This window comes from Lagopus muta, chromosome Z, assembly GCF_023343835.1.
Source record: "Lagopus muta isolate bLagMut1 chromosome Z, bLagMut1 primary, whole genome shotgun sequence".
Lineage (NCBI taxonomy): Eukaryota > Metazoa > Chordata > Aves > Galliformes > Phasianidae > Lagopus > Lagopus muta.
The window spans coordinates 55,931,342-55,945,506 of NC_064472.1; the positions used below are offsets into that span (position 1 = coordinate 55,931,342).

Genomic DNA, 14,165 nt, shown 5'->3' on the forward strand with positions numbered 1-14,165 from the left:
TGCTTGGGGAAGACCAAGGTCTGCCAGACTTTCTGGAGATCTGCTTCTCCTCCCATTTTGGGAAGTGCATGGCAGCAGAGCTGCTCGTGTGTATCCCACTTGGCTAGGTTGTCCTAGCTCTAACAGGTGTGGGATTTGGCCCTTGAAAGCAGGTCCTCAGAAACCCACAAACCCGCAGATGTGGCGGTACGAGAAGCATCACTCACAGCTTTACCCACAGCCTGGTTCCCTCACTGCACCCTCCTTCCATGCAAGCCCAGGAGAGTTCACACGTTTAGCAAGCCTCAGCCCACTGACAGCATTAGCAAAGTGATCACCAGCTTGTTTGCAACAGCCTTTGCTTGCAGCAACCCTCCTGAGTCAGTGCAGTTTATCCCCAGTATAAACAACCAAGCAGACTTTCCACTGTTTACTTAATCTTCCTCCTCTCCCTTCCCATCAAAGGAAAATGGGTTGAAATGTATTTATTCATTTTGCTTTCACAAGCTAATGGCTGACAGCATGACCAAAAAAAAAAAAAAAAGGAAAAGAAAAGAAAAGAAAAAGTAGCTTCAAAGCATTTCATATTTGCCCCTAAATTGCTTAATGCAATTCTCCTGTTTCCTGTGACATTCTTGTAATACACCATTTCCATGGCTAACTAATAAGCGCTTTCAAAAGGGGCATAAATGGGAAGGGGATCAAGTGCCACTAACTAGCCTAGGTGAGGAGTTATGCTGTATGAGAAATCCCTTCAGACTCTGCTTCAGCCTTTTTTTTTTTTTTCGTCCCTGAGCATTTCTTCACTCTTTTTTCCAGTATCAAGCATGCTGTGCCAGGCCTGCAGTTGATTTCTCAACCCTTTAACCTTGTCTTTCCCTGTTTTTCCCCTTCCTCTTTTTGTCCTCATTTGATTTGGATATTCAGACTTTTCCTCCCTCCCTTTTTTTACTTTCTCGGAGTTATTATCTTTTTTCTTTAATACATTTTTGCAGCATCCTAGTTTTACCAAACTCACTTCTTCTCCCCATTCCCTTGTTAATAATCAATGCTATTAATTTTGTCTGACAGTGCTCATGACCTGTTTGCTGGTGTTTTGGTCTACAGTGGGTTTGGCTTGTAGGAAGAACTATTTCTAGGGGAAGATGTATTGTATCAGAGAAATGAAGATTTCTTCTCACTTGGTGATTTGTTGCATGGAAGATTTGCCATCTGTCCTGAATCTCAGCAGTGAGTAGCTGCTTTGAGACTGGAAAATCTTGGAAGGCTGACATTCAGCTGATCTTTTGAAAATCTCAGCTCTGGATGTTGGGTAGTATCTGTGCTGGCACCCAGCCATGCATCAACAGTTGGCCACAACATTTATTAAATTAATTAAGTTATTTTAGATAAGTTAATTACAGTGACTGAAACCACATCTCTGAAATAAAAGCTTCAGCAATCCCACTGCCTTCTTAGCAGTTAGGATAGATGGCAATCACCTTTGTTATCCAAAACTCCACACAAATTCCAGGATTTTAATCCCTTGCTTCTCCTTCTCAGAGTCGCAGCACCCTGACCTCCTTTCTTTCCCAGAAAGGAAAATAGATGTGGTCCTATGAGCTGTCACAAATCCCAGTCTTGAGCTCTTTGCACCTTTGTGCCTACAATTTTTAAACCGAACTAAATAAGGACAGGATACACTCTGGTAGAATGAATATTCCCTCCACAGTGAGGAGGGTTTTCTCCTAAGCTGACAGGAGAAGTACCTTCTTTTGCTGGTACATTTTGCATTTCTGAGATGAAGTATTATATTCCGTAATATAATTTTATCTCCCAAACTCCTTTAAGCTTTTTTCAGGTCAGCATTTAGGAGATGCTGAGCTTGGACAGAGACTCACAGTATGTGTGAGGGACCAGCATGTAGAGGTACTTCTTTGTAGCACCTGGTGAATTGTCCCACAGATCTTTTATGTTCTTGTTAAGTCCCTCTGGGTAGGAGTAATACTGACTTTTATCCCCATAGTAGTGTGAAACTGAGCAGCTTTTGTTTGTTCATTTACTTGTGATCACCTGTTGGTGTTCTAACTGTGGTCAGTGCTGCAGTCTGACCTAATGCTAGACCAAATTTTCCGGGGCAGGTTTTTGGGACTGTCAAAAATAAGATTTGAGGAAAAACCCAAGCCAGATACACAATTTTCTGCTAAAAACAGGAATGCAAATTTGCATTCATAAAAGCTGTCTCTTGTGTCAACACAGAATGCATGTCTCCATTTCAGAACTTCTTATGTAATGTTTCCCCTGTACAATACGCACTGATGCTCTCTGCCAAGAGTGATCAAGGCTGGAATGCAAGAGTAGATCCAATCCAAACATTACTGGTGCTACTAACATCTTTATAATAGTAAAATATGTCTCATGAATGAGATCAGCAAGAAGCTCTCATCTCTAAGCAAGTTGCCACTCTAGATAGAGCAGCTCGTTAGCTAGCCATGAGGAGGGACAAGTTAAAATGCAACATTTCTCTGATACAAGACACATTTTGTTCCTGATACTGCTGTTTTTTTTTGAGGGGCGTGGGAGAAACTTATGACCAGAGCTCAAAATATATATTCATTTCCAATGGTAATATGATTACAAGCCAAGCTCAAGTCTCAAATGTAGAAAGATATTTTGAAATCTCTCCTGCAAAGACAACTGAGATATCAGGTGGCATGGGGGCAGAGGGACATTGGTTATGAAAGCAGTCCAAAAAAGATACCAGGAAAATAAATTTATCTAAAAGGTCTATAAAACTGGCCTTCATTTCAGCTGTCTTTGCAGAGCAAAACTTCCTAAGCATTTGCAGATTTATGTTATTACATTAGTGTGTTGCATTCTTAATTCCAGCAAATGCTGAGTGTTTGTCAACTGTGATGTTTTCTCTTACATATTATTCTTGTTGACTTAATCAAAAAGAGATTACTTTTGACTGTAATTTTATGGATGATCAGTCATCCCTCATATTGTGTAAGAGCTTACAGTGTAGTCCTGTTCACCTTGCAGTTTAATGAGTATGCCTGAAGTGTGGTAGACTTTGGTGTGGCTGTGTGAATCTGTGCAGTGGTATGTAGCATGTCAGCTGTTGACAATGTGTTCCTTGCCAAGCCATCCTCCATGTTGTGATCTTCTCTGTTTTTGTCCCTTTCTAGAAGCTGAGGAACTGTACCAGAAACGGGTGCTGACCATAACTGGCATTTGCATTGCTCTTCTAGTAGTTGGCATCATGTGTGTGGTGGCCTACTGCAAAACCAAGTAAACTTTTCTTTTTTATATCTATGGTTGTTGATCAGGGCTTCTCTGTTGACTTCTCTGTAGCTTCTACTTCTCTAAGCATAAGGTTTTAACAGGGCTTTTCCAGAGTTGAACTGAAGAGACAGCCCACTGATCAGGATCTGTGGTTCAAACAAGGAGGGTTCAGCTCTCCATGTCAATCAGCAATGCAAAAATAAGACAGGTATCTGAAAGATCTCTCATCATTCATGTCTGACTCATCAACTTGTAATGCATTTATCACACACTCATGTTTATTCCTGCCTGGATGGGAGCAAACTCCAACAGTGGAATCATGTTGCTAGCCAGTAGTAAATTTTAAAGATCAGCCTAGTTTGTTTATACTCAAGAACAAGATTAACAGTGCTAGGAGTTACTAAACAGCAAAGGCCAAAGAACCAAGTGTGAAAGTGTTCCCAATGAAAAAGTAGATGCTTTAATGCATTCCTTGAGTCTCTGTGAATTACTGGGGGTGATTCCTGAACATGCACAAGAAATTGTGGACCATAAATTATACTAAAAATCAGCAGGATTTGTGCTGCCAAAACTTCTGGTTGTCCTTATAAATCTTCACACCAAAACACAGAAAACCCTTATCATTTGTATAAGCATGTAGATTTACTGTTACAAGGCCTGTCTAGTAACTGGGTTGTTGTTTTCCTTGCAAGGTCTACCAATAATGAATGTGTTAAAAGCCTGGGGTGGGGGAGATCATTTACCCCTTCAATGAGTGCAGCTACACGCATCTACCCACAACCTTTTCACCAATGGTCAGCTGGGAACTGAGAACCACTGAACATAAATAAAGAATCAGATCAATTACTCATTTTAGAAATGGCAACAGCCAAACCAGGGTAGCTAAACAAAATATTTTGCAGTCCAGAGTTCATTGAAATCAGCTAAGGCATCTCCAAGACTTTAAATAAACATTTAATCGGGTACGGTTTTCTATACAAAATACTCCCATAGTGGATGCTGTGTCACAGTCAGTCCTAGATATTGGCAATCACTGCTAGCCAAAATTGAAGTGTTTTCAAAGACAACTAGTTAAAATGAAAGTGAGTTGCCATTCATGGTCCTCCAAGTGTATTGCTGATACCAGACCGCTATCAGTTAGATATCCCCCACAGGCCATTTCTTCCTGGTAGACAAAAACCTAGTGGAAATTCTGGGATGGTGTCAGGAAAACATATCAAATAAAATTAAATGGCTTCAATTTTGTAGGTCTCCTTGCAAGAGATACTATTGGTCAAACGCTAAGGCAACATATTCTGGCACTGAGTCCCAATTCAGAAAAGCTTTGTTTGCAAGTCATTTGCATTAGGAAAGGCTCTTCAGAATTAGTGAAGCACATATTAGCATTCTCGTTATTCTTTCCCCTCAGTTTCCTGGAGGAATATGTTTTTTTAGCTAGTATTCTTTTACTAGAGGACAAATGGCACACATGGAAGTCCACAAAATGAAAATACAATGATCACTGAAGTTGGGAAGTAATGTGGATACATCACAGGGGTAGATTCCAAAGCAGTAAGTGCCAGGATATCAACCCCATTGACACTGAAATGAAGATCTCTCAAAAACTCACTTTATCTACCAACTCAGGGGACTTAGGGAATTGAAAGTATTTCAGCTCTTACCATAGCCAAGGTCATATGCGCTCTGCAGTGTATTGCAGCTTGCATCCTCCCTTCACTTTCCTGGATTCTGTGGCAGGATGGTGGAAGTTCTCCAGCAAAACTGGGGATAAATTAAGCTTGAAATTGAATAACACTCTCCCTGATCATTTATTTTGGTGTTTAGTGCATTCTGTGTAGCCTTCATAGCACCAGGTTTTAGTATGCTGCAAGTTTTGTTGCTGTCAGCTCACAGCAGTGTCCTGAAAAGTTCTTTTGAGGAGCGCTCAAAAGATCAGCAACTAGGGAAGGAGCAGCTGAAAATAAAGCACAATAGGAGTGTCTGAATCAGCCAAAGGCCATGATCTAAGCAGAAAATACTGATGGTTCTCTTGAATGAATTAACAACCCTCACATCTGCCTGGTAATCACTAAGTTCTACAGTTAATCTGATGTTGCTGCAATGAAACTTTCCAGAAGCTGCCAGGATGGCTGCAGTTTCAAGTGTACCTCATACACCTACTCACTTGGTACTATTTCTGAGGCTTTCTCTGCACTCTTGACTTCTTTAACATGTCTGTGTGCAAGGGGTAAGTCTGGGGTAGGGATATGAATCCCACAAAAAAATATGTGGCTGCAGTATTACAAATTAGCCCCGATCTTAGCAATGCTTTTAAACTTTGCCACTGTTAGACATGTCAGCCTGCCTATGAAACAAAGGCAAAGCCAAAGAGAAAGCAGAAAGCAGGCTGCTGGTACGCCTTGCCACTACTGCTGACAGCCACAGGCAGGCCCCTAATGTGGAGGCTATCCTGTGCAGGGTGGCAGCTCCCTATGTAGCAGAGACCAGTCAGAAGCCTGATCGTGGCAAGTGGCAAGGTGATGTGGTTAAAATCCTTCCTCCTTCTCTTTGGAGTGCAGCAAAGAGCTTCTTCTGAGACAGGGCATGGCTCGGAAATGGCCTCTTTCTCCCTTACACATTTTCCTGTCCCCCTGTGGCCTGCTGACTGCTGGACAGGTGCCCACACATCTCTCCCTGCTGCAGGTCCCCACAGCTCCAGGTGCAGTTAGTGCTGTGATCTTAGAAGTGACTCTGAAATCTTGCAGCAGTGGGGAAAGTTCTGGCAAGAAAGAGTATTTATATTACTGTTATCATCATCGTCGTCGTGCTGAAAGATGCAGCTGCTTTGCTTTTGTGTATTAAAACCATTTCCATGTTTTGTGTACAGGAAGCAGAGGAAAAAGTTGCATGACCGCCTTCGGCAGAGCCTTCGCTCAGAGAGGAACAATGTGATGAACATGGCAAATGGGCCTCACCACCCCAACCCACCACCAGACAATGTCCAGCTGGTGAATGTAGGTTTTGCTGCCCACATTTCAGCCTTGTTTGCCAGTGCCATAGCAACTGCCATCTACAATGTGAATTCACACTTCAGGCTCCTCAACACTGTGCGTTTCCAAGGAGCAGTGCTACTTGTGATGCCCACTCCAGTTCTCCACTCCAGTGTAACAGCAATGAAAGGCATTTTACACAGAGTGGAAAGAGTTTGGCAACTTCTGCAGCAGCTTAAGAGGAAAAATTGGTGATGAGTTAGGAAAAAAAGCAGCCTCTTGTGTAACAGTCTGAGTGAGATTCTCATCTAGACAATACACTGGCTGGGGATATGTGGCTTGGGTCAGTAATCCACGGATATCCCCTTGCCTTTTGTCAGAGCACAATGTGGAGTGAGCCAGTCAGCATCTAAACCTTTATCCAAGCTCCTGGTTCTGTTAAGGCTGCTAGCCTTGGCTGGGGCCAAGACACATTTTTAGAAGAGCACAGCTTGTAATAGTTCCCCTCAAAAAAACTAAATCCATGCTCAGATTTTTAAGAGAGAGGAAACAAGGAGTTTACTTTGAGGAAAATGGAGATTCCTACAGTAACAGCCTCTCTGGTGAGATCAGTAGGGCTCTAGGCATTTATTTCAGGAGACTGAGCTTCCAGCTCCATCTCACAAGCCTTTGGGTCGTTCTATCAGTCATTCCTTGTGCTGCAACCATTGGCTCTGAAAATAGCTATTTCTTGCCCAGACACCTATAGTTCAATGAACAATTGCCGCTGTTAATTAACTACTGCTGTCTTGTCAATCGGACATCTGGTACCAGGTGTGGATTACCTTTCTAGGTCTCTGTCCTTGAGGATTTCTCATTTCTTTCCTGCATATGTATGTTGCTTATGGCCTGATTATGATGTAGCCTTTTTCTAATTTTCTTTCCTTATATTTTGATTTTAGATGTGATATGTGTACATGAAAGTGCTTGAGTGTGTTAGTGCACTTTCTGCCTGTATTTGGGTGAGGAAGTTTGTGCTCTTGTGTACGTAACTATGTCTGAAGATGTGCTGTAAATTCCATTTTGTAAACTTGACATTTGTATGTTGTTTTCTTACAGCAATACGTTTCAAAAAACATAATCTCCAGTGAACGTGTCATTGAGCGAGAAACAGAGACCTCGTTTTCCACAAGCCACTACACCTCAACAACACATCATTCCACGACAGTCACCCAGACCCCTAGCCACAGGTACTAGATTGGAAAGTGAAACAGGACCTGTACTATCATTCTGTTGTTGCAGTGAAACAGAAAAGATGTTTAAAAAAAAAAGAAAAAGAAAGGAAAAGAAAAAAAAAAGGAAAAAATCTAAGATCCACTTACAGTATTTTCATTTTATGACTATGTCATCTCACCTAGATAAATATATTCCCAGGAATTCACAAAGTGTTTTGTTAACTGAATGCCATTCCAATATTTTTAGGGCTAATTTCAGTATATGCTGATGTCAGTGACAGCTCTTTTGTTTTAAAGAACGGTCTCCACTACTGGAGACAGGAATGCCCTTCTTTCCTTTACCCACGCATGAAAAATGATGTCAGTGTACATGGATTCCTATAATTAAAAAAAAATTACCAGTCCTAAGGCTGTGCTGCACATCCAGAGCTGCATCAGAATCCTTGCTTTCCACTGATTAAACTTCTCCTCATCTCACACTGCTCCCTTTTCATCCTTTCCTCCAGCTGGAGTAATGGCCATACTGAAAGCATTCTCTCCGAAAGCCACTCCGTGCTCGTCAGCTCCTCAGTAGAGAATAGCAGGCACACCAGCCCAACAGGCCCACGAGGCCGTCTCAATGGCATTGGTGGGCCACGGGAAGGCAACAGCTTCCTCCGGCATGCAAGAGAGACCCCTGACTCCTACCGAGACTCTCCTCACAGTGAAAGGTACCACTCACCATCTACCTCACTGCTTCCAGCTGGCAGGGTCTCCCTGAGGGTTTCCTAGCTTGGGATCATAGGAGGAAACCCAACAGTGATGTTCATGTAGGGCATACCTTCCCTCTTTCATGAAGATGGAAACCTTGGTAGTAGTCTGAAGTCTTGGAAAAGCAGTTCTTCCCTTCCAACCTCTGTTCCTTATAGTTGCAGTTCACATTTGAATTAGCACCATCAAAGTCATTTTTCAGAAATTTTCAATGTGAGGTAAAAATGGATTTCTGACTGATTCTTGATTACTGAGGAATTTTATTGGACACAAAAGATGGGGAGAAATGAAAGTATTGAACCTTAAGAGAGTGACAAGTCTTCTAAGAGTACAGATATTCACCCGCCACCTACTTTCTGGAGGATTCCAGATCTTAAACCCATTATCTCTTTTGAAAATTCCTCTTGACGTTTTATTAAATAAAAGCAAAGAACACAAACTGCAAACCATAAGAACTGAGGTCATTATTAGATCAAGAGTAGCCAGAGACATAGTTACTCAAGTTTTTTACAAAAAAGTAATTTTTTTTTCTGGCAGACTGATTTTGTCAATAGCTAAGTTCTGCTTTAAAGTGTACTAATTGTAAGAAAACTCTTACTGAGAAACGTTTCTGGGTTTGAGGCTGAGAAGCAGAAGGACTGAGGAAAAACAGGACATTTGAAGAGGGCTTTTCTCCCAGTAATCAAAGACTGAAGAGAAAAAAAAAAATGGTTACTAGACCAATGCTCTGAACACTGTGAAATCACATGGAGCTTTGATATCATGGGTTGTCCATCATGTCAAAAATGCAGCCAGGCAATCCACAAGGAGACTAACTTGTGTATGAGACTTATTGTGGTTTCCAGAAAAATGAATGTGCATGTACAGCAAAAGCCATTTCAGTGGTACTGCTGCTACACAAAGAACAATTGCTTAGCAGCAGGACAGTGGACCACAAGACAAGGGCTGCGCATAATTTGTAGGCCACAAAGGTCAACAAAATGTTTCTCTTATATAAAATTTACCTGGTATTTGCCATCCCATTCAGTTTTCAGAATAGATAGCTCACCTAACATAAACAGCCATGCCCCAGTCCCTGAGTGCTTACTCAGGATTAACATTTAACTGTGTGAGTAACCCCATTGAAATTAGTGGGATCACTCATGCAGGGTGAAGCTTGATGTGTTCTTTGCAGGATGAGGACCTATGGTATTAAACACTGCACTGTCCCCGACCTAGGAACCAAGCGGGGTGCACTGCCACGTGACCACCGGCGGCATGTAATGCAGCTTTGTGTATTTGAACATACATGCTTAGAAGCACAGGTCATTCAGCATTCCCATGCTGATGGCCCTGGACATGTGAAGTCACACCCTAACACATGCTGAATAGACTGTAGGGGAGAAGGAGGTGTTTTCAGAGAGAATGAATAAAGTGTTTTGTCAATGATGGCGTTTCTTCAAGATAGCACTACAGGTGAAATCAAGCAACATTTCTGTGATAATTCACCATGCACCGGTGGCTTAGTCTGCACCTGAAATGGTTGTGAATTTGGCATGGCAAAAATAGTTCCCAGGCTTTCAATTAGGCCTCTTCTATTTCTAGCAAGCAGGAAATATGTGGCAGATGATTTCTGAGAGATGGATTGTATGCATGTGTATATAAGGGAGAAAATTAGAGTTATTTGCAACTAAAAATTATTCTGAAACATCAAGGAGCATATGAGCTGACAAATGACTTCCTGAAGCAATCAAATGTTGAATTAGCAAATCAAGCCTGTACGCATCCGTCCTCCAGGCCCCCGGCTCCCTCACAATCTTGAAATGAAATGAAGCAGACTTTCGAGGGTCTCTTTTGTGTGGCCCTTTTCTACTGTTGTATACCATGCCATGACCATGAACAGAGGCCTCAAGCATGTGTATTTTGTAAAGTCCTTAGCCATCTGACAGGAATGGGGCTGGTAAAATGCCATCTCTGCATGACAAGCTGGACCATATGGTGAAGTTACCAGCACTTAACTGGTTAATTGGCTGAATGTGTATGCACTCTAATCCCTTTTCACTGAGCCAGTATGGTTGGCCAGAAAGCTGGATAAATCCAACACCTTTTAACCTTCCTTTCAGGATGGGCTATAGCTGCCTATATTCAGCACCTGCACCTTAGCTTGAGGACAGCAGCTTCTTAGTGCTATACAATTATATTGTGTGGAACTGCGCCAGGAACACTGAATGCGTAACACACCAGCATGAGTAATTTACACTGACGAAAGTGTGCACATACATTGCACTGAACACTTTTAACTAAATGCATTAACAGTACCAGATCAGCTAAACTCCAGTGTGTCAAAGCTGTACCAGCTGGAAAGGTAGAAAGGCTTCAGTTTTTCAGACAACACCTATTTTAAAAAGCGAAAGAGATAAAAAGCTCACTAATGCAAGGAGAAATAAATAACGATTTCATTCATTCAGTGCACAGACCTATTAATTTCCATCTGCTCTCATTTGCAACTAGCTTGATTAATTCCCATGTATTCCAGATTTATTTTTTTTTCCCTGTTCCTCAGCTGATGTAAATCATGTACTTCTACTGAAACAGATTTACCCCACTTTATCACTTCTGTTCAGTGTCTGTACTGGTTTCTCTTTTCCAATAATTCTTTGTTTTAAACAACAGGAACATGTTAAACTGAGTCATAAGTTGGATAAGAAAGTTTGATTCGGATTTATTTTGGTACTTTTGGACTCAGATTAATAAACCACAAATAAACTTCATCAACCACAGCCATATAACTTGTCTCAGTCGGCCTATCTAAGAGAAGGAGATAAGTTTGGACAGAGCGGAAACTCAAGCACATGAACACAAGATAAGACCAAAAAGCAGATCCAAACCATGCAAAATGTCATGCTGGACATTGCTCCATCAATCAGGAAGTTTCAGGCTGATCGTCATGAATCAGTGTGACTTCATAGCATTACACAGAGCTCCATTGATCCAGATAAGCTCTAAGTCCTCTTCCTTTGAGAAAAGCAGTGTTGCAGCACCAGAGCTTCACTTTCATATATTCACTTTCTTATATTTGAATCACTTTTGACTACACTCCATCCTACAAAAACTTAAGAAGGAACAAGTGCAAATTTTGCAGAGCAACCACTATCAGTAAGCCACACTGTCTTCTCTACCAGCATTTGTTCCCAGGCGAGGACAGCTAATGCATCAAATTTAGACTTATGAAGCTATGACAAGAGCCTCCTGTCTGAAGCTTGGATACAGTCAAAATAGGCAAAAAGAAAAAAAGAAAGAAAGAAAAAAAAAAGCTAATATGTAATAATGACATTCGTATGAAACATAATAATAATTTTAATTCTGCAAAACCCAAAGTAAAAATTGTAAGGATTATACTGCACCAAGTCAAAAACTATCATTTAACAAAAAAAAAAAAAAAAAAAAAAAAAGGAAAAAAAAGAAAGAAGCATTTAGATATTCTATGTTGTTTAAAAATAGAAGCAGTGTTGTAAGACAGCTGCAATGTGGAGGTGATTTAACAAGTGCTCAGATGGATGCAGTGCCTGTTGCAGCTTGCTGGGATGAGGAACGGCCACTTGCTTTTGAAATGCTTGAGGCTCTGTGCTCTCTAGTGTCCACCTTTGTAATTAAACATCCTAGTTCTCATGCTGGATTCCTGGGCTTGCCTCAGGCACTGACCAGTCATACTTCTTTGCACATAGACCAGCCTGGCAGGAAGGCTAGCTGCACGGAGCAGCACAAAGCTCTCACTAGAATGTGCCTCCTGATTTTGTCCAGCATTTGCTTTCCTCCTTAGCCTGAGATAGTCTGGTTGCCAGAAGAGGGTGAAGCTGCAAGAGGATTGTCCCTCAAATCCCTTCCCTTCTTTCCTGTTATTCATTTGTATGTACCCCAGATTCAACCAGAAGTGAGTGCAGCAGAGAGAAAATACTTGCAAATCCATTTTGTTTCTGGCTATTACCATATTTCTGATTCTCATTCCTGGGTTCATTCCAGGAAATTATTCTGGCAAATAATTTACAGTATCTCCTTGGATCTTTGGAGGTGAATAGTTCTAGGGGCTTTGCTCTGTTCCTACTGCTTCAAAGCATTTTTCACCATAGTTCCAGAAATCAGAGGTTTTATAGGCTCATATGATGTAAGATAGCAAACAGAATATGTGAACGCTAAGGATGTACATGAGGATGGTGAGGCCCCTCAGTGGTTCTCTGCGCTATTCTCCACAGCCCATATGAGCAGCCATGTTCATGTGTCCCCACTTGTGTCCGCAACCTTCTCCCATCTCTTTTTGTCAGGTATGTCTCAGCTATGACCACACCAGCTCGCATGTCACCTGTTGATTTCCACACTCCAACTTCTCCCAAGTCCCCTCCATCTGAAATGTCACCGCCAGTTTCCAGCTTGACCATCTCCATCCCTTCGGTGGCGGTGAGTCCCTTCATGGATGAGGAGAGACCTCTGCTGTTGGTGACACCACCGCGGCTGCGTGAGAAGTACGACAACCACCTTCAGCAATTCAACTCCTTCCACAACAATCCCACCCATGAGAGCAACAGTCTGCCACCCAGTCCTCTGAGGATAGTGGAGGATGAGGAGTATGAGACCACACAAGAGTATGAACCAGCACAGGAGCCTCCAAAGAAACTCACCAACAGCCGGAGGGTGAAAAGAACAAAGCCCAATGGCCATATTTCCAGCAGGGTAGAAGTGGACTCCGACACAAGCTCTCAGAGCACTAGCTCTGAGAGCGAAACAGAAGATGAAAGAATAGGTGAGGATACACCATTTCTTAGCATACAAAATCCCATGGCAACTAGTCTGGAGCCAGCCGCTGCATATCGGCTGGCTGAGAGCAGGACTAACCCAGCAAATCGCTTCTCCACACCAGAAGAGTTGCAAGCAAGGTTGTCCAGTGTAATAGCTAACCAAGACCCTATTGCTGTATAAGACATAAACAAAACACATAGATTCACATGTAAAACTTTATTTTATATAATGAAGTATTCCACCTTTAAATTAAACAATTTATTTTATTTTAGCAATTCCGCTGATAGAAAACAAGAGAGGAAAAAGAAACTTTTATAAATTAAGTATACGTATGTAAAAATGTGTTATGTGCCATATGTAGCAATTTTTTACAGTATTTCCAAAATGGGGAAAGATATCAATGGTGCCTTTATGTTATGTTATGTTGAGAGCAAGTTTTGTACAGCTACAATGATTGCTGTCCCGTAGTATTTTGCAAAATCTTTTAGGCCTCAGTTGTTCTGGCTTTTTTGTGCACTGCATTATAATAACTGGATGTATGATTTACAAGAATTGCAGAAGTCCCCATTTGCTTGTTGTGGAATCCCCAGGTCAAAAAGCCCTGTTATGGCACTCCCACCCTATCCACTTCACCAGGAAAAAAAAAGAAAAAAGAAAAAAGAAAAAAAGAAAAAAAAAAGTTAAAAATAAAAAAAAAAAAGAAAAAGAAAAAAAAAGCTGAAAAAATGATGAAAAAAAGCCTGTTTTCTTCTATAAGACATTTTATTTGCTTTCCGTATATGAAAAGAGTTTTGTCTGCTCTCTGTCAGCCAAAAGGTTTGCTTCGTTGAGCACTGGGGTAATAGTAGATCCAACAGCATGCTACTATTAATTACAGCAGGATAACAAACAAAACAAAACAAAACAAACAAAAAAAAAAAACCTGCATTAAGTAATGTTACTTATAGAAAGAAAGAAATACTGTGATTTTAAACCAAATATATTATTAATCAAAGGTCAGCTTGTAATCACTAAGAACTGCCATTTCATTATTTTCCAGATATTAATTGTTCTAGTTATCCCTTAGAAAATGGGTATAGGTTAGCTGAGGCTTTGAACCCAATACTCTATTTAAAATCTAAAAAAAAAAAAATTAAAAAAAAAATTAAAAAAAAAAAAGAAAAAAAAAAGATTTATATTAGTTTAAGTTAATGGGGAAATATTATAGCAGATATCT

At 41.0% G+C, this 14,165-nt stretch overlaps 1 protein-coding gene across 9 annotated transcripts in view; it reads left to right on the top strand.

Moving 5' to 3' along the window:
• Positions 1-13,581, top strand: part of NRG1 (neuregulin 1) — a 452,833-nt gene extending 439,252 nt beyond the window's left edge. For all 9 annotated transcript variants that reach the window (XM_048931065.1, XM_048931060.1, XM_048931059.1 and 6 more), the window contains 5 exons: positions 3,150-3,252; positions 6,113-6,239; positions 7,314-7,444; positions 7,936-8,139; positions 12,478-13,581. In XM_048931065.1, coding sequence (XP_048787022.1) covers positions 3,150-3,252; positions 6,113-6,239; positions 7,314-7,444; positions 7,936-8,139; positions 12,478-13,129 — 1,217 coding nt within the window. In that variant the 3' untranslated portion in view covers positions 13,130-13,581. The remainder of the gene's footprint in view (positions 1-3,149; positions 3,253-6,112; positions 6,240-7,313; positions 7,445-7,935; positions 8,140-12,477) is intronic.
• The last annotated feature ends 584 nt before the right edge of the window (positions 13,582-14,165 follow it).